The sequence below is a fragment of the Helianthus annuus genome, chromosome 4, assembly GCF_002127325.2.
Source record: "Helianthus annuus cultivar XRQ/B chromosome 4, HanXRQr2.0-SUNRISE, whole genome shotgun sequence".
In the NCBI taxonomy this organism is placed as follows: Eukaryota; Viridiplantae; Streptophyta; class Magnoliopsida; order Asterales; family Asteraceae; genus Helianthus; species Helianthus annuus.
Genome location: NC_035436.2, coordinates 179,371,866 through 179,393,607, shown reverse-complemented (window position 1 = coordinate 179,393,607; position 21,742 = coordinate 179,371,866). Strand labels below are relative to the sequence as shown.

The 21,742-nt window shown below is 38.7% G+C and overlaps 1 protein-coding gene across 1 annotated transcript; it reads right to left on the bottom strand.

The window, feature by feature from the left end:
• Nucleotides 1-1,108: 1,108 nt before the first annotated feature.
• Nucleotides 1,109-3,121, bottom strand: LOC110937442 ((+)-neomenthol dehydrogenase). The gene is made up of 5 exons (XM_022179863.2): nt 3,002-3,121; nt 2,617-2,860; nt 2,331-2,399; nt 1,706-1,894; nt 1,109-1,623 (listed from the first exon to the last, which is right to left on the bottom strand). Exons 1-5 carry the CDS (start codon nt 3,013-3,015, stop codon nt 1,198-1,200), a joined length of 942 nt encoding a protein of 313 aa, XP_022035555.1. The 5' UTR covers nt 3,016-3,121; the 3' UTR covers nt 1,109-1,197.
• Between the last annotated feature and the right edge of the window lie 18,621 nt (nt 3,122-21,742).

Genomic DNA, 21,742 nt, shown 5'->3' with positions numbered 1-21,742 from the left:
AACACACTAATTAGTTTACTAATTTTATCTATGTATTTGTATTTCAAATATAATTTTCCCTATCCCGGGATGTTCCCGGGTGATAGCCTAGTCTCTATATAAACAATTACAACGGCGGAGAAAGGAGGAGAAAAAAATGTTACATGAGAGATGATGACACGTCGCTAAGTTTACTATTCTTAAGCTTCTCTAATTAATAATATATATATATATATATATATATATATATATATAATACTTTTTTAGTTTACTTATTATTATATTTTTAGTATTTTTTATCTTTGAATATATTATTTACTGTATAGATCTATCCTTTTAAGTAACAGTTAATGTAATGTTAAATGAATTCGTCATCGTTAATGTTAAAAGAATCCGTCATCGTTTTTTGTATTTATAGTCCATTGATAGTTAAAAAAAAGTCGACATACAATAGTGAATATCAAAACAAAATATAAGTCAGACCATCCACTTAAAATGTTACGCATCCGTCACTCACTGACCGGATGTGCGATAAAAAAATAATCTATATTATGAATGTAGGTAAAAAAATAAATTAGGATATCCCTGATTTTTCTTTCTAAATCCACCATTGGTTCAATTCCAAGCAAAGTGATAATTTGGTGTAATTTAGTAGTGTGATTAGAAGTTGTGTACCATTAGCCAGTAAAATAATCAGTTTTATATCATGTTATTTGATTGTATGTGCACATGTATGAACCTACTTATTTCTCTTTACAACACAGTCATTTCCCTTAATTCAAACATATTTCGTATGTTCATTTCTCTGTCTTTTCAATTAGCCAAGGATTCAAGGAAAGCAGAAGAAAATAAAAAACAATAGCTCCCAGCAACTTTCTTATGCTCATGTTACTTGCTTCAAGTTTGCAGTTTAGTTAATTTCATAAAAGGTTAGGTATTTGTATTGACATAAATGCCCTTTAACCTAAACCTTGCATTTTCTTCACTTTAATAATTAATAAACTTGTCAGAATCTTCTTTGCTGTGAATTGACTTTAGGCTTATCAAATTTTTAACAGTTATGCATTATGTTATTTGGTTGTATGTGTATGTGCAAATGACATGAAAAGAAATAGAAAACCCCCACACATGGACCAAATAGGTAGAATAACAAAACTTACGATTCAAAAAACAAACTGAAGATAGTAAAAGGAGAAGTAACATTGTTACATATCAATATCATTTCCCCTCATAAAACGCTTTTACAAAACTGGCAAACTCTGGTATTGAAAACGGAGCTATCTTTGTTTGATGAAAGTATACACCAGAAGGCCCGTTATCCGGCAACAAAGCAACCATTACCGGGCCTTTAGCACCTTCTTCCGCTGTCAAAGGTCCAGTCTGGTATGTCATATCTGTTATAACATACCCCGGATGCACACAGTTCACAAGAATATTCTGATGCTTTCTTGCCATGAGCCTTGTGTAAGCATTAAGAGCAGCTTTTGAAACTTTGTATGCAGAGACTGTTAGTGGCCATCCATTCTCCTTCAACTTACCAACCTTAAAATCACTCAAAAACCATTGGATTATCTCATCTATCCTTTCTTCAGTTAAGTTGTCAATGTCTTGCAACTCTTCTATAAACTTTTCATTGTGAAACCACTAGAAACAAGAAACTAATAGTGTCTTAACTATATGCAAATTTTATTTTTTTGTTATATATGCGTAAATGAGTTTTACTTACGTATAAGTGTCCGTAGCCAGAGGTAACATTCACAACTCTCGGGGATTTAGATAGTTTGAGAAGAGGAATAAATGATTCCGTAACCTTTTTAGTTGCGTAGTAATTTGTCTTCAGACATTTTTCTCCCAATTCGTAAGGTTCCTCGATAATGTTGGATAAAAGATGCGCCTTCTCATCGACAACTTGTAGCTAACCCAGTAACAATTTATTTTATCAACGAAGGTGATATACATAGAAAGGTATCGTTAGATAGATATAAAATATGAGTGTTTATGGTCCGGTTTTGACGAAAACTATGAGTGTTGAACCGGATTCATTACAATAAATACACTTACCTCCCTATTCAACTTAAAAATCTCTTAAACATTTATTGGACACATGGACAAAAATAGGGGTCCCCACTATGAATTAAATAAATGGGTACCAATTCAAGCTCTAAACCACCCATGGTGGGATGTAATGATAAGCCAATGGATACAAGTTAAAAGACTATAGTGTCGTCCATATGTATGATATGTTGGTGGATCTCACACTGCTCTTTAGCTTTCAGAAACAGTCTTGTATTTAACTATTTGTTAGATTAAATAAATGAAATGACTAATAATTTGTATAAAGAAATACTTACAAACCCTCCTCCGTCCCTAAATTCTTTCACATCGAGTATAACAAGCCCATCTTCCGCTGCATTATTGATCTGTAGACAAGTTTTAGATTTTAGAGAATTGAAATGATTTGCTTAATTACTTTTTTTAGCAATTGATATAAAATATTTTACTAAGCTTATGAGTAGTCGAATAAATGTTCTTGCAAATGGCCTATTATTGGTTTGGTCTGACTTTAGACCAATATCTATTATATATTGCTCTAAAAGTCCAAGATTTTAAAATATTCAAGGATCTATCTCTACTTACCAAGATATCTAGCTTCCCGATTTGTGTTTGGACAAATTTAGCTAAACAAGCGATACTAGATGGATCGTTGATGTCTAGTTGATGGAAAACAGCGTCAGAAAGACCAGATTCGCTGAGTTTCTTCACAGCTTCTTCCCCACGACTTTGATTTCTAGATGTTAATATAACCTTAACTCCATTTGTAGCAAGTTGACGACATATTTCAAATCCAATTCCTTTGTTTCCTCCTGTGACAACTGCATATCTAGATTTTCAAAAGAACAAACATTAAATTGTAGGGAGTATTTTAAAGATTTTTAATATTACTGATGAAGTGAGAACAGGAAGTGAATTGAGATATAAGAATTTTAAATATTATGATTATAAACATTTGGTATGTATGTACCTTTGCTCCTCCATTGGCAAATAGGAAGTGAGAATTATGATACGAAGTAAGCAAGCAGTACCTCTCCCCTTTATATCGCATTAAAATTAGTTGATTCATTTTTTTATTAGTTTGTCTTCAAGTGTAGTTAGACGTGATATCATTTCCACCACAAAATAGTTTCCACCACGTACACATATACTAATGATTTTATCTGGACTACAGAGTCTTTCGATAAAAATTGAAACTTACGTGCTAATTAAAATCACTGTTCATAAACTCTCAATTCATATATATATATATATATATGGGAAGGTTCAAATGAAAACCACTAATTATCGCGAAAACTCGAAAGCTAACTAAAATAACCTAAAAAACATACCAATTTTTTTTTTTTTTTTTTGCATACCAATTTTCGCTATTTAAATTATATAAAAAAAAAATTCAAAAAAAAAAAAAAAAAAAGAAATTGTAGTGCACATGTGTAATAGTACACATGTGTAATAGTACTACACATGTGAATTATTACACATGTGCACTTAGGGCTGTAAACGAACCGAACGAACACGAACAAGGCCATGTTCGTGTTCGCTCGTTAAGGAAATTAAAATGTTCGTGAACTGTTCACGAACGCATACCGAACATAATTTTATGTTCGTGTTCGTTCGTTAAGGAAATTCAGTTGTTCACGAACAGTTCGTGAACATTGGTCTCGAACACAAGCAAATGCTAACGAACATTTAACTTGAAAATAAAAAAATAAAAACACTGTTATCCTTAAATGATAAATCAAATGATAAATCAAAATACAAGAAGTCTGCTAGACCACCAAACGATGAATCAAGTTTAACTAATTTAGACATAATTATCCCCAAAAATGTCTTAGAATATCCAAATTTTAGCTAACTTAGAAAAAAATAGAATTTCAAGTTTTCAATATGTTTAGATAAAAGGTTTATTATTTATTATTTTTTTGATATAATCAAACGAACGCAAACGAACATATAACCGAACATTCACGAACGTAGTCGAACGAACGAGACCTGTGTTCGTGTTCGTTCGCTAAGCTAAGCAAACGAAATTTTTTGTTCGTGTACGTTCGTTAAGCTAGTCGAACGAACATAAACGAACTTCCCGCTGAACGATTCACGAACTATTCGCTGAACGTTCGGTTCGTTTACACTCCTATGTGCACTACAATTTTTTTTTTGAAAAAAAAAGTTTTTTTTTATATATAAAAACTAGCGATTTTTAATAAAAAAATTGTAAAAAAAAAATTGGTGTGTTTTTTAGGCTTTTTTTAGTTAGTTTTCGAGTTTTCATAATAAAAGTGGTTTTCATTTGAACCTTCCCCTATATATATATATAGGAGAAGGATCCGTTAGGAACCACCCTTTATTGCGAGAACTGCGAGAACTAATGTGAACACAACCAAAAATACCTAAAAATAGCTAAAAAACACACAAAATTTTTTTTTAAATATTTTTTATAAAAAAAAATCGCTACTTTTAGTAGCAAAAAAAAATTTGGCTACTAAATGTAGCGATTTTAAGGTAAAAAATATTAAAAAAAAAATTTCTGTGTTTTTTTAATTTTTCTAGGTTTTTTTGGTGTTTAGTTTTTAGCATTTTAGCTTGAGGGGGGGGGGGTTTAGGTTTGGTGGGGGGGGGGGGGCAGGTTTTTTTAGCTATTTTAGGTTGTGTTCACATTGGTTCTCGCGGTTCTCGCAATAAAGGTGGTTCTCGCATGAACCTTACCCTATATATATATATGTATATAGGGGGCCGCTAAAATGAAAACCACATCCAGTTGTAAGAACCATGAAAACCACTCTCCGCCAATTATATTCTGCCAACCAAAAAGTTTAGTTTGGTCATTTACCCCAAATGTCAAATCTCTCATCTCTCTCCTCATTTAAATTGTCAGATTCCCTTTTTTTTCTTTCATCTTTTAGAGACAAAAGGCTTCATTCCTTGTGTTTCCCTTTGTTCAAATCTACTAAAACACACAAAACCCCTTCTTGATCTATAAACTCTTCATTCCAATTTTACAATTTTTGATAGGGCAAAAACTTGGGCTTTCTACAAATCTTGAGTCTGAAACTTACCCAACTGAAAAAGACTACATCTTTTGAAGAAATCCAAGTGGGTTCTTTGAGTTGTGAAGCCTCATTTGAAACCCATCATCCTCTCCACTGTTTCGAGTTCCAGCGTTTTCAAGATCCGAGTCGGTGTTCGACGGTCATGGTTGTTTATAACATTGGGGGTTGGTGGCGGCGGCTCTCCGGCGGCATCTTCTGCCTCCATTTCCTCTCTGCCGCCCCCCTTTGAGACTGGTGTTTGGTGGTGGTGGCATTTGGAGGTTGGTGGCGATGGCGTTGGGGATGGTGGGTGGGTGGGTGGAGAGGGTCGGCGGCGGCGATGGTGGTTGAGCCAGGGAAGGCGGTGGCTGAGCCGGTGAAGTCGGTTGCAGGTTTGAGTTCGAGCAAATAAAAATTTAGCGATTCTTTGATTCTATTGGTATTTCTTAGTGGTTTTTTGATTTTTGTGGGATTGATCTGTTGTAAAAAATGTGGGTTTTTTTGAAATTTTGTGGGTTTGAATTTTGGTTTGAGTTTTGGGATTCTTTGGTGGGGGTTTGATCTGGTGAACTTGATGCTTTTGGTTCTGATCTTGTGTCCCTGTTTACGGCTGATTTTTTTGATGTTCTGGTGATTTTTTGATGTTTACGGCTGATTTTTTGATGTTCTGGTGATTTTTTGATGATGTTGGTTATTTTGATGTTTATATAACAACCCTCGAAATATTTTCGACGCCCTAAAAATAATTTAAAATAACCCAATATGTCCTAAAATACCCCTCATACGTAAAAATGGATCACGAATACCTTAATTTTTATTAAAATTAGTTAAAAACAAGAAAATAGAGGCTCTGGCGGGCCGCGACAGACTCCGCCTGAGTTTACGCGGGCCGCGAACGCCTGGGCTGTAGATCCCAAAACGTATCCGGATCACATTGGTTGGTTGTTTTAGTCCAAAACACCTATTGATTAAGTGTTTGAACTATGAAAAGTCAAGAAAGATCAAGAATGAAGATGAAGCTAATGGATTGATAAATACTACTAGTGTTTGTATTGAATCCAAACAATAAGATAAAGCAATGAACAACCTTGGATATCAGATTTAAGCACACAATATGAATGTAAACAACACTTGATTCAACCAAGAGCCAAAAGCTTGGCTAAGTTACAATGCTTGGGGTATATATAGTAGACTCCTGACTTGCCAGCAAATTTATAAATTTGCTGGAATCTTAACTACACCAAGTCAGGATTACAACTTCTAGACAATTACAAAATAAGCCCCTAAACATTCAAAATACATACAAACTACTATCTAAACTAATCCAGCACAAGTACCAACGATCTCATAAGCTCTAACAATATCCCCCTAGATCGTTGCGTGCTTGTCTTCTCATTCTTCGGTAGTAACCGCTGGATTTTCAGTAGCTTGATTTTCGGACTCGGTTGGATTTTCTTCAAGAACTATTAATTCTGGTGGTGCAACAGTCTCCGTCGGTGCTTCCGGAGTTTCCTGAGTAACATTAGCTTCACTTGATGGTTGGTCCTCCTTATCGGTCTCATATGTGGATGAGACCGGAGGTGTTGGTGTTGATTGTGAGGTTGTGGTGACCGGATCAGCTGTTGAAGCAGAACTCCCTTCTTTCGTTTGCTCATGCTTCTTTTTCTTTCTTGCTTCTTTCTTCTTTGCATCCTTTTCTTTTCTCTTTTCTATTTTGTCAATCACATCCAGCATATCTCTCTTCAGTTTCCAGGCACGTTCTACTGCTCGTTGAAATAACGCTGCCTCTTCAAGGTTAGCATTGCCTGCTCCAACATTAATACGGCTAGCGTTCAACATGGTGAGATCTGAGAGCCCGAACTTGAACACATCCATCGGATCCAAAATGCGAATATCAACATTATCATTCGACCTGATCACAGCTTCACCGGTTTTGCTATCGTAAAACCATTTCTTGAAATCCTTGAGAGCGACAACGATTTCTTCTGGAAGCTTAACTCTAGTGACAACTTTAGCAGGGTTGATCACCCACGTCACTTTTCCTTTGCCAGTAATAGGATCGATGGTGGTTTTTGATACTCTGCGTCTAGGGCGCTGTGGAGTGTGATTCGGAAAACCTCTGTTACATTCTTTGGCGATTATCCGTTCAAAATCCCTCCCAATTCCTCTGTCTTCATGATTTAGCAGATCTAGACGCCCAAGTTCTCGTAGATCCCACCTTGGGAGAGAGAAGAGATCAAATCCAGTTTCAAAATACTGAATTACGCCACCGCGCCTTTTTACCACAAACATTCCTCTAAGATTATCATACATCCAACTGATAATCTTATCAGTAGCCTCAGATTTTTCAACTTTTATAACTTGATACAAATCAGGAAGTCGTTCTCTTTCCTTTTTGAACCATTCGGGGTGCTCGGGAGCGAATGTTTTTCCATCTTCTTGCTCGTATAGAACTTCATCCTCGAGCCCCCATTCAATGAACCTGGATGGCATGTCTTCCCGATCTACCTCTTCTTCTTCACTTTCATTACCTTCAGATACTTTGTCAACTGATTCTAACCGCCTTTTCTTTGCCTCAGCCTCTTTTTCTTTTCGAGCTGTTTCTTCTTCAATAAAAGCATCGAAGTCAAAAATTTCGTCGAACGTGAACATCGGCTCGATCTTCATTTTCTCACACATCCCTCGCATCATCCTGTATATTTTCTCCAAACCAGCCTGCTGAAATCTGATAAATTTGGACTGCTTGGCCATGTACGCAGTCATATCCTTGTTCTTCTTCCTCTGGTCTTTGAGTTTTTTCCCTCAGGATGTTAGTATCATTCACTTGATTCTTTAATAAACAGATTTCTTTTGCCACTGAAGGCCCGGTGTCTTTGATCAATCTGTCATACAAGTCTTGAAAGGGGCGGAGCCTTTGCGGAACAACTGGAGGCTTTGAAATTCTTGTGGGTTTGACTGGAGACACCTTTGATGGGCCTTGACTTGCTTGGGCCTCATATGGATCAACAAGAATGTTGTCAACGAAATCATTAATTGTTTGAATTTCTTCAGGTATTGTTTCGGGCATTTCAGAGGGAGATATTTCTTTACGCTTTAATCTTTTCTCTCTTTTCTCCTTCTCTTGCATGACATGAATTGCTTTTAGATCTTGGATGTGTTGACGTTGCTCTTCAGAATCTGCTGCCCTTATTGCTGAACTCATGAGACGTTCAGAACCTTCCGTTGTCTTTTTCTTCTTTGGGGGTTCTCCTTCAGCAGGTTGTTTCTCTTTTCTTTTCCCTTTGCTTCGTTCTTCTCTGGCAGCTGTTTCGGCCTGAGCCTGAGCAGCTTTCTGCTGTTTAGCTTTAACTCCCTCCTTGTATTTCTGATACGCAGCCTTGACAATTGGTAATCTTTCTGCTCGATACATCCAATCATGTAGCAGCACCCATTCATTGGTCTTTATTTCAGTATACTGTCGGCTGGTAGGTACATGAAACTTGTAAGTGTTTCCATCATTAGGGAGATCCTTGTGTTGATCGTTGATGAGCATCTGAATGAATCTAGGGTACATTGCCCACGTAGCTCCGTTTGCATTTTCACGCATGTAGTTGAATATTAGCCCAGACAGGTTGAATTTCTGATTTAGGCATAAATTCAACATGGCCGCCGACCATTCCAGGTTTAACCCATCAAAACCACCCTTTCGATGAACTAGACACATAGAGATCACATGAACAATGAATCTCCAATCTCGGGTGAGTCTACCTCTCTTGATTTCTTTCTTGTTGCGGAAGTCTCCAACATATCCCATTCCTCTAAAACCGTCAAGGATATCATCTTGACTAAGACTTAACGGATCTTCACTGTTGTCTTGAAACCTTAGAACTTGACGAATCCTGTCTTCTGTCACTTCCACTCTCTTGTTACGAACAGTTGAGACTATCCCTGGTTTGTTGTTGATGGATTTCAGCTTCACGTTTTGCCAGAAGTCTTGAATGTGTATTGGGTAGACTGCAACAGAGGTCTCCACAGCGTATCCGATCCTGCTGTTACGTACCCATCTGGTTACGTCTTCAAAATCAGTAGGCACTGCATCGAGATCTATGCTTTGATTGTGTTTGAGCGTTTTATCCCATTCCAGAATTTTCACCATGCTGCACAGAAAACGAGGCAAGTTAGAAAGAGTAAATATGCAATGAACTATACATAGAATGGTATTTACAATTGATATATACAATTATATTAATTATCAATAATAAGCAAAATAAAAAAAATAAATAAAAAAAAATTTAAAAACTTTGATAATTTCGCTGCCAGGTCAGTCATATCATCGCTGATGCTAATCATCGGCACAAAATACCGGATAATCATCTAATTTCGCTGGCGAACATAGCGATGATACGATCTTGATTCGGAACCGACTTGTCAGCGGAGGTCACAACCCATATCGCCATCCAAGCGATTTAGATCATGTGGCTGGGTGCTCGAACTCGCGTTCGAGACTTGTGATCTTCGCTAACATCGCTCGTGACATTCCCAAATTCGCTAGTTATCCGTTTAAGCAGAATAGCGGTTAGGGTTTTAATTCGCTAGCGATTTAAGCGATGACAGGATCCTTTCTACGGAGCCGAAACACCAGCGAAGGTACTGATCTAGATCGCTACACGAGCGAAATAGAACATTCGCTAGTTGCTCGAACTCGCGTTCGAGACTTTTGGTCTTCCCTTACCTAAGTTCGCTAAGATCGCTGGCACCATAATAAAATCGCTGGCTTCAACGATTTCTTGATAAACCCTTTACAAAAGCCCTCAATTGATTTAACTAACATGACACTGATATTTACCAAGACATATGATGTTCAAATCTGATTCATTGTGTTCCAACAAGTTGCAAAAACAGATCATATCAAAGGAACAAGTATCATTAACAGATTTCAGATTTCACATTAAGTTTAGAATGATATGAAATTTCAAACCTACTCATTTAAACAGATACCTTCGATTCGAACAACAGATTGCGATAAGATGAGAGATAATCGATAACATACCTGATGATTTTGACTGAGATGTGAAACTTGTGTTGATTTTATGACGAACAGATTAAAGATAAAGAAATGAAGAAGATGGTAGACCGGCGATGAAAGGGTTTCAAAGTGAAATTTTGAAATTTTAACAGTTGTAAAAAAATTTGTACATATATGTACGGTTAAAGATAACCAGCGAACTTATAAGTTCGCTGGTATCTTAATTTCGCCGCCTATTAGATATTTTGAGACAAAATTTGATTTCGCTTGTTGATTTCAAACTTTCTCGAGAAACGTGCCCATTTTCGTTTAAAACCTTGATTATTACGGAATATTCACAGAAATACTAAAATTTGGGCCATTTTGACTCCGAACTTCAATTTCCTTGCTTTGCGAGGATTCATTTAACTCAGAATTTCTTGAGATGTCTGACACTTACCGAACTTACCTGCAGAGAATCATACTGCCAACACTTGCCAAATTCTTTATATATTATTATTATTATATTACTAACCAGGGCACAAGAAAAACTGTCAGTATGTTTGTCCGCTTAAATCCATGCATCCTTCTTTCAACATACCTTCGGAGAGCGTGTTTTATCATGTTTTCCGTAATATTGACAAGTCTTCGATGGCCCTCACACAAGCTATTGAAAATAGAATCATTACGCCCTCGTGAGTCCCACATCAGGACATACCCCCGCGATCAAGGAATGCACAAAGATTCCTCATAACGGGTGAGTATATTGTATTCATTCTCTTCAACGATAGAACGGAGATCAGGTCTGTACTTTCATACAACAGAGATTCCAGGAACTATCGAGGGTTAAGATAGATAGTTCGGCGAACAGGTCAGTACCACCGTACAGCAGAGTTGCCAAACTGATCTATCAAAGGATTTGGCCAAAGATGGCGCTTATTATGGATTTTGGCCAAAAATGGCGCTTATTAGAAAGGGTTTGGCCTCTTTTTTTTTTTTTTTAAGGCACTTATTATTAAAGAGAATATCATAGTGTCTAGGTCAGTACCACCGTACAGCAGAAGAGCAACTATGATATCCTCCGAATGAAATACCAATATAAAGACCCGAAATCTCAGACTTTGGCTCCGTCAACGCAAGATTCAAGACCATTAAGCCATATGCCGCAACGTGTTACCCACTGAGATACGTAATGCCTGAGAAAAGCCAGAATTCTTGTGTAGACATTATGTTTGGCTCCCTAACAGCAGTTTACTCGTCGGTGTTGCTGAATCTACCGACACGTCGTTGCTTGGTACCCTGATTTTATATTGTATTCTGTTCAAAGAAATGACAAAGTGTTAGCAATTTTCTATCACTTCCTCTACCGGGAGTCTGACATAAGCATCTGTTTAAGGATTATCTGAATATCCCCCCTAAAATTTTTATTTTCGTGAGTCCATTTGCCCGAAAATAAAATTTTAACCAGAAAATCTTTTTGGTGGGCGACGTCTTTCAATACTAGTTTTATTTTCAACAAGCAAAAACTTTATTATATTACTTTTAATTAAAAGTTTTTTTTTTTTTTATCAATACAAGATTCATTTCCAGTCAAGGAAATTAACCATTTCTAACCAGGTTACCAACTGGTTAAAACGAGTTTTGTCAAACGCTTTCGTGAAGATGTCGGCCCGTTGCTGTGTTGTATCCACCGGCACCACTTGAATGTATCCCTTTTCATAAGCATCTCGAATTGCGTGAATGCGAATTTCGATGTGCTTGGTTCTTGAGTGGTGCACGGGATTCTTCACAATTCCCAGACACGCTTCATTGTCGATGAATATCGGAGTCTTCATGATGTTGATTCCGTAATCCAGCAACTGATTTTGTATCCAAAGAACTTGTGAACAGCAACTGTATGCCGCAGTGTATTCCGCTTGAGCGGTTGACGTGGATACTGTTGTTTGCTTCTTGCTTTGCCATGAAATCAACCGGTTTCCCAGAAATTGACATCCTCCTGATACGGACCTGCGATCTACTTTGCAACCTGCATGATCACTGTCAGAATATGCAATTAAATCAAAATTACTATCTTTAGGATACCAAAGCCCTAGTTTCGGAGTTCCTTTGAGATAGCGGAAGATGCGCTTTACTGCAATTTCATGGGATTTGTTTGGAAACGAGCACAAAGACAAACTGCCCACATGATGTCAGGTCTGCTGGCTGTCAAGTACATCAAAGAACCGATCATTGAGCGATAGAAGGATTTGTTCACTGGCTTTCCCTGAGGATCTAGAGTGAGTTCTGTTTGCGAGGCGAATGGCGTGCTTGCAACTTTGCAGTCATTCATGTTGTACTTCGAGAGAATGTCCCGAATGTATTTAGCCTGATGAATAAGAATTCCGTCCTCCTTTTGCTTCACTTCTAATCCCAAGAAGAAATTCAGCTCTCCCATCATGCTCATCTCGAACTTTGCTTTCATGATCGTTTCGAATTCTCTGCACAGAGCCTCATTGGTTGACCCGAAGATAATATCATCCACGTAGATTTGAACCAGCATAACATCTTCCCCTATCTTCTTGGTGAAGAGAGTCATGTCAATCGTTCCTCTGGTGTATCCACATTCCAGCAAGTATGTGGACAGAGTCTCGTACCATGCGCGTGGAGCTTGATGAAGACCATAGAGTGCTTTATCCAATTTGAAGTAGCGACCTGGGAAGTGAGGATCTTCGAACCCTGGAGGCTGACATACGTAAACTTCCTCCTTGACCTTCCCGTACAGAAACGCACTTTTGACATCCATTTGAAAGACTTTGAAGTTTCTATAAGAGGCGTACGCCAGGAATATCCTGATTGCCTCCAATCGTGCGACTGGAGCAAAAACTTCTTCGTAGTCAATCCCTTCTTCTTGTCGAAAACCCTGTACTACCAATCGAGCCTTGTTCTTGATAACCACCCCACGATCATCCATCTTGTTTCGAAAGACCCATTTAGTACCAATTGGAAACTTTCCTTCAGGTAGATCTACAAGTTCCCACACTTTGAGCTTCCTGAATTGAGATAATTCTTATTGCATTGCCTGAACCCAGCTCGAGTCTTGAATAGCGTCTTCGATGTCACGTGGAACTGATTGTGATAGAAAAGCTGCGAAGAGACCCTTGTTGATGCTTGCTGACTGTCCGCGAGTACGTACTCCTTCTTCTACAGCGCCGATGACATTTTCAAGAGGATGATTTCTATTTGTTTTGTATCCGGCATTTGTCAGAGATTCGATTTGCTGCGGAAGGTTGGTGAAGTGTTCGTCTACATAAATTACTGGTGGATCATCTTCTTGAGTTGGTTCATTCACATTCGCCTGTGAAGAAGAAGCACCATTGTCTTGGGTGTTCTCAGGCGAAGTGTCACCGTTTGTTTCATTTACAGCCAGAATCGGATCAGCGGATGATGGAGATAAGCGGGTGGTAAAAGGAGTCAAACCAATGTCAGACGAATCAAACAATGGTTCAACTTGAGTGTCTTCGACTGGGTCAGGGTCTGATACAATCTCCGGAATTTCAAAGTTATTGAAGATCACATTCACATCATAGAACCAGTCAGGAGTGCTGCCAGTGTTGGTGTAGTTTCCTTCTTGAAAGTCCACGTAGTACGATTCAATCACCATCTTTGTTCGTTTGTTGTAAACACAGTAAGCCTTCTGTGTGGATGAATACCCCATAAAGTAGCAGATATCACCCACCGCCTCAAATTTGACGAGATTTTCTTGAGTGTTCAATAGAGTGCACGAACATCCGAATGGCCTGAAGAAATCTATGAGTGGCTTTCTTTTGAAGAGAAGCTCGTATGCTGTCTTTCCATGAGGTTTCACGATGAGTACCCTGTTCAGAACGTAGCATGCCGTATTAACTGCTTCAGCCCAGAAGATAATTGGAAGCTTGGAGTCCACCAGCATGGTTCTTGCAGCTTCAATCAGCGTTCTATTTTTGCGTTCAGCAACTCCATTTTGTTGGGGAGTTCTGGCTGCACTGTATTGAAGATGAATTCCTTTTTCTGCACAGAATGATATGAAGGTCTGATTTTTGAATTCATACCCGTTGTCGCTTCTTATAGACTTCACTTTCAGCTTGATCACGTTCTCTATCAGGGGAATGAATGATTTTAACACTTCAGCTGTCTCGCTTTTTGCTTCAAGAAAATATACCCACGAAAACCGAGAGTAATCATCTGTTACAACCAAACAATAAGAGCTTTTAGCAAGACTTTTAACAATGATAGGACCGAAAAGATCCATGTGCAACAATTGAAGTGGTGCAGAAATCGTGTTCACTGCTTTGGACTTGTGTGGTTTCTTATGCTGCTTTCCCTGGGCGCATGCAATACATTTTTCAGAAAATGGAAATTCTTTGATTGGAAGACCTCTAACTAAGTTCATTTTAGATAGTTTATTCATATTTTTGAAGTTAACATGCCCCAGTCGTCTATGCCAAAGCAGTGACTCCGATTCTGACGCTTTAGAAATTAAGCATGTCAAGTTGTCATTTGTCTTGGCGTTTTTCATGTTGAGCACATATGTGTTGTTCTGTCTTGGAGCAGTGAGCATGATCATTTCTGTAGGAACAACATAACCGGGCTTCAGGAACAAGCATTCCATGTCATTGAACAGCACCGAGATTCCTTTATCACACACTTGAGAAACGCTCATGAGATTATAGCACAGCTCAGGAACATAGTTGACATTTTCCAGCGTGAGGGCTTCGGACACTACATCTCCTACTCCAACAATCTTTCCTCCCTTTTCATCGCCAGCAAAAGACACGAAGTCACCATCAATAAAGCGGAAGTTTTTCAGTAGTTCCTTCAATCCAGTCATGTGTCTTGAACATCCGCTGTCTACGTGCCAGATGTATTCCATGAGCATTCGAAGCCATTTCTGGAGTTTATTCTGATATACACAAATACACAAATATACAGGTTAGTTTGATTTAGGAACCCAGATCTGTTTGATTTCGAATCTATCGTGGTTTTGACCCACTTTGACCTCTTTTTGTTTCCAAAGATACGCAGTTGAATCAACCAGATTTTTAACAGATTTCTTAAGATAATTTAGTTGCTGCGTGACGTTTGTAATAAAATCATGCTCTGGTTTAGGAAACCTTTTGGTTTTACAATGTTTCGCTGTATGTCCTAAATGACCACAGCGAAAACATCTTTTATGTCTGGGTCTTTTGGTGTGAGAAGATGATGTATGTGATGAGAGTCTTGAGCTTTCTGCTTTCTTCATTTTCTTGTCCACTATGCTTTCATCTTCGGGATATTCTTCATCACTGTCTTAATCGAGTGAGCTTTCAGACGTGTTGTCCTCGCTTGAATTTTGTTCTTCACTTGCTTCATAACTTGAACATTCGAAGCTTTCATCACTAGTTGCTTGATCTTCAGTTGAGGTTTCTGAATGCGAACTTTCTGATGTCTGTTCGTCTTCTGTGGTAATGACGCTTGAATCTACATTATCTTGATCTTCAGTAACGTTCTTTTCCGATTCTGTCATACCTGTTCTGGAAGGAATAAATTCGGGAATTTCCTTTGTAAGGAATTTTCCAAAACTATTCCTTTTTAATTCTGGCACAAATACAGGAGATTCACAAGCAACATTATCATCACAACACGCATAATTCAAATCATGACATTCAGACACATAAGGTTCATGATCACGGGTCTCAAATGTAGGCACATGGCCTTTACAGTCATCCACAGATTTAGTTTTAGGCACTTGGCCATTACAGTCATCCAAACTACTTAAACTATTACATTCATCCTTAACATTGTTTTTAGAACAATTCCAGACGAACCAGTTAACGGTGGAATAACTGTCGCCTGAATAACCAATTCCTATTTTTGACCCTCCGCAGTCTCCATCATCATCGCACACATCTTCTTTACACTCAATGGAATCTGCATTGCTTTTAGAGCAGTTAGCAGTTGTCTCATTTTCATAAAATTCATTTTGTTCAACTGAGGCCTTTTCATTTATGAGATCATTTTCGGGATGAGGAGTAGGCATAGGCACGTAGTTTTTGCTGTGAGGCGGAAAGAAAAGTTTTCTTTCATTTCCGTGCCTATCCTTATAACCAATCCCATCTTTCACAAACGTTGGTCGTTGGCAATTTTTGATGTCAGTAAAGGCCCTTTGACTGACATTCCATTTATCTATTATAATTTGAAGTTTGTTCTTTTCATTTAAAGCTTTTTCTAATCTTTCTGTAAGATCATTAATGATAAAATCTTTTCTAAACACAAATTCTTTAAGGGTTTGCATTTCAGCCAAAGTTGAGTTCAACTTTCTCTGATATGCAGCCCCATTCTGTTTAAGCTCGTTGTTAATTTTTAAAGCTTTGTCTTTTTGCCTTTCAAACTCCAGGTTTAAGAATTTATAATGTGCCACGACATCAACGCATGCTTCGGAGCATAATTTTTCTTTAAAACTGAGTGGAATACTATTTACCAAGTCCTTGTCAGCCTTTTCTTTTGATGAATCTGCTTTCATGGCTGTAGCTTGAACTTTATCCTTCCCTTTCTCAGATGTCTCTTTAGCAGCATCCTTTTCAGCTTGATCACCAGGCTTCACTGAAGAAAGAATACTTTTCAATCCCTTGTCAGCATCATTGTCTCCAGTTGGGATTCTTGTTGTCTGCTTCTCAAACTGCCTTGCGGATGACTCACCTGTGATCTTGGCCATCAGGGCTTTGTTGACTTGCTCCTTTGCTTCAGTGATCTCTTCACTCCAATCATAGTCTTCAACAACTAAAGCCTTTGGTGTGCTGGGAGATGCATTGTTTTTGTTCTCTTCAACAGTGATTTGTTTAACAGCAGGAGTAGTTTCACTGTTTCCTTCTTTCAACAACGGACAGTCGCGCTTGAAGTGTCCTAGATTCTTGCAGTTGTAGCACCTCAGCTTAGATTTGTCAAAGCCAGCTTTTCCAAGACCCAATCGCTTGCCTGTCTTGTCTTGAAATTTCTTTAACCTCAGAGTGATCGTGGCCATTTGCCATTTCAGATCCATTTCTTCCATATCATCTGGATCAACCTGATACATGTCTTCAGCAGTAAACATCTCCTTCTTCAGTTCCCCAGACATTAGGGCTTCGTAGCTGCTCAGAAATGTGTTGAAGAGTGCCACATTTTCAGTGGATACTTTCAACGCTTGAGTATCAACAGTGATAGTCTTCTCAACAAGTTGTGGAGCTTTAGATGCGCTTGCGGAAGCGTTTGCGTAAATTAAGTCAGAAGCTTGTGGAGTGATGCCCCCTGAAGCGAGGAATGCCACATTCTTCAATCCAGCTGAAGGTTGAGTTGCCTTAGGTTGATATCCAGCAGTGTTCATCTCTCTCTTGTTAACATCCATTTCAAAGGATCTTAGGGTGTTGATCAGATCTGACAGAGTGACAGGATTAGGATTGTTGAGGAAATCCTTCTTGATCATCATACATTGCAGGCTCCATTCCTTGGGGAGCGAATCAAGCAGCTTCTTTATTGCAGCGCGATTGGTAACAGGATTTCCTGCCTTCTTCATTTTGGTCATCATGTTTAGGAAGCGACTAATGTGATCAGACAAACTTTCTCCACGGACTCCGCAAAACATGTCGTATTGCTTCTGCACCATATCTCTCTTGCTTTCGATCAGTTCTTCATTTCCCTCATAGTACTCGATCAATGCATTCCAGAGTGCATTTACAGTTCGGTGTTCTTCAAACATGTTGCAATCGTTTGTTGATAAAGCCATGGTTAGAGCAGCGTGTGCACGACGATCACGTTGAATGAGAGCCTTGTCTTCGTCTGTGAAGGTAGTAGCATCGTTGTTAGCAACAACTGCATCTCCTCTAACTACCGTTGGAATGTGAGGTCCAGCGGTAACAGAGAGCCACAGATTGTAATCCGTGTACTCGAAGAACGATTGAATGCGAGTTTTCCAAGTGCTAAAGTCTTCCGCCCCTTTCAACTTTGGCGGGCGAGTGGTGGTTCCAGTTTCAAGTTCCGCTTGAGCAATTGGACTTAGTTGATTTAGCGACATTTTTCCTTGTTTTTGACAAACGTGAGCTAAACAGACTTAAATTCGCTGACAGGAGCTTAAATTCGCCAATGAGCGATATTGATCGATGATCTTCGCTGACTGGTTCGCTATCCTTCGCTGGTAAGTTATGAATCCTGCACGAGCGATCAACTTATCTACGCTGACAAATCAAACACAAACAGGGGTTAGGTTAATTTCACCGGTGACCGTGATAAGAACACTGAGGTTCGCTATCACGGTTCTCGAAGTCGCCTTCGATAATTTCGCTTAAGGGACAAGTGGCACTATTTCGCTGATGACCAGCAATTTCGCTCGAACAATGATCGGCGAAATTGATGATTATGCGATATAACACTCAACGATTAGAATTAATTCGCTATATTCAACGCTGAGTTCGCTATCTTCAACAAATAAGTTCGCTGTGTTCAAAAATTCTTCGCTGTCTTCAAGTTAAATTCGCTGACCAGAGGGTTTAACACGAACTAAAACCCTCTAATCACTCAAAAACAGCCCAAAAACCATGTTTTGATGCACCAAAATGACTAAAATAACTCCCTAATCAAGTATTAACAACAACCTATCGATTAAACACACCAAATCAATCCATTTTAAGCCCAAAAATTTGAAAAACCTTGAAACTTTGAAAAACCTTCAAAACAATGAAAAATCTCAACAAGAACACAACAACCAAGAGCACAAAGGCTCTGATACCAAATTGTAGATCCCAAAACGTATCCGGATCACAGTGGTTGGTTGTTTTAGTCCAAAACACCTATTGATTAAGTGTTTGAACTATGAAAAGTCAAGAAAGATCAAGAATGAAGATGAAGCTAATGGATTGATGAATACTACTAGTGTTTGTATTGAATCCAAACAATAAGATAAAGCAATGAACAACCTTGGATATCAGATTTAAGCACACAATATGAATGTAAACAACACTTGATTCAACCAAGAGCCAAAAGCTTGGCTAAGTTACAATGTTTGGGGTATATATAGTAGACTCCTGACTTGCCAGCAAATTTATGAATTTGCTGGAATCTTAACTACACCAAGTCAGGATTACAACTTCTAGACAATTACAAAATAAGCCCCTAAACATTCAAAATACATACAAACTACTATCTAAACTAATCCAGCACAAGTACCAACGATCTCATAAGCTCTAACATGGGCAAGCGGCGCAGCCCGGTGCTGCCACGTGTCACCTATGTGTTGAAGCTATACCGGATGACGGATCAACCCTAGTCCCTACGACCCTACGTCGCGGGGCGCGACGGCCCCTCCTGACTTCGTCGCGGGGCACGACGGACTCAAATTACAGCCCTATATAAAGAGGGCATCAGGCCTTCAGTTCCGATCGCTCAAATCCCTTTCTCTCTCACGAATTTCTTAATAGTAGAAGCTATACTCGGGTATAATACCCCCTAAATAACGAGGTTCTGCTCCGTTGTAAGTATCATAACCCCTGGATACGTATTAGATACGCTACCCGATTGATCTAGGGTTCCATAACGGCTGTCGTGGTTCTGTCCGACGTAGTCATTGGAATGTCGTCTCGGGGAGGGTATTACTAATGTTAAAATGGGTTATTATACTAACACGTGTGCATTTGTGTAATTTATAGATTGTCACCAGGAAACCCTTACAAAAAACCTAAAACAACAATGTGAGTAATCTCCTTTTTGCAAATTGTTTTTACAAAACCTCACACGATTAATTATATATTAAGCAGTTATTGAGTATTTGTAAGGATACAATTATCGTCGGTATGTTGGGGTTTTGTATACAAAATTTGTTACTGCCTTGCGAGGGGTAACATTTCCACAAGTCGGGTTGACAGTACCGTGGGTGGTAATTGATATGACTTGTAAACAAATGTAAGTGCGAGACCGCCCTCAATACTGCACAATGGTTTTTATTTAAACTTGATTAAACTGGGATTCACTCACCAGTATTTCCCACTGACAAAATGTTTTTAAACGCGTTTCAGGTAACAATATGTGAAAGCTAAATAGAAGCCTGCTTGACAGCACTTAAGGCTTGGAAAAGTGGCAATAAAGTTATCTAAAATAAATAGATGTTTTTATTAAATAAAAAAAGGATTTATTCCAATGAAAATGTGTGTACTTAAAACTTGGGTTTTATCCATGTGTTTAATATTATGAATTTTTACTCTGAAAAAATATTTCCTAACTATGATCCTGATGTAATTTCCGCTGCCAAAATTGATAAAACAACAGATACCACCAGAACTGGCCGCGGCCGCCCGTTCCCGGGTTTGTTAGGGGACGGGGGTTGCGACAGAAGGTGGTATCAGAGCTAAGCCACTGATTCAGCCACAAAAGTGTTCTGCTGACACCAAAATTCAATCTATTAGGAAATAAATTACGGAAATACGTGCATAATTGTATTTTATTGTTATGTGTTATTTGACTATTTGTTAGTTTACAGTATGAGCGACCAATGACCATCCGACGCGTATCGTCAGTTGTCTGGTTCGCCTAGAAGCGAAGGCGCCTCTTCTCAGCCTACCCTCTCAGGGTATTCTGCTGATAATGAAGAAGGAATATTCGTGTTTAAGGCTCAGTCTGAAGAGCCATTCCCTCAAAAAAAAAAAAAGAGGGGATGGTTCAGTAGGGGAGCACATGAGCGTAGGAAACGTATGAAAAATTTGCAAGAACAACGAGTGCTAGCAGCAGCCAAAAGAGAAACCGATGCCCACACCCAAGACATGCTTAATAGGAGTTTAGCCAACTTCCACATCTTAGCAACCACTGCAGCCGACCCTAACTTGGAACAATTAATAGCACCCCAACCACTACCCAACCAGCCGATGGAGATAGAAAACCCTGAAAATCAAGTAGAAATGCATGATTTCAACCCAGGGGAGGAAATACGTAGGGTACCAACACCTAACCCCTTAGACCCAGATTATGACCCATGGTGGGATGACAATAGGGATTATGTGCAACGTTACCCCATACAAGAAGACATGCCCATACCGAATCTAGGAGCATACCCAGGTTTGGACCCTCTAGATCCCTATTACGATAACGATGTATTCATTAGGGAGATTTTAGAGAATCCTTACCCATACCAGGCACCCACACCCCCATACCCGTACCAGGAACCCGCACCCCAGATTCCAAACCCAGTCCTAGAACCTGCACCCCCAATGAGTGCAGAAAATGGACAAGAACTCAGGACATTTGGTGAGGAAATCTTAGAAAGTAGTGAGAGAATGAGACAGGTGGGAGAGCGACTCGTCTGGAAGTACGACGAGCGCAATATGGATTTCTGGATGAATCCATATCCGTGAATGTGATGGTAGAGATGGTGATAATAATAATAATATATATGTGTGTATGAAAAAAAAAACTATGGATGCCTACTACTACTAGTGTAATTTTTATTTTCAGTGTTGGTTTGTATTAGATGCATATATATATATATATATATATATATATATATATAAAGAGTAAGTCGCAATGATCGACGTTTTTGATCAACATGCGTGTTGTGTGTTTGGTTGTGTTCAATATTATCTTGTGATATTAATACTTGGTAAATGTTTAAAATCCAGATGGACAACGAAGTGAACCAGGGAAACCAGAACGATAATAACCAGAATGGTAACGACCAGAATGACAATAA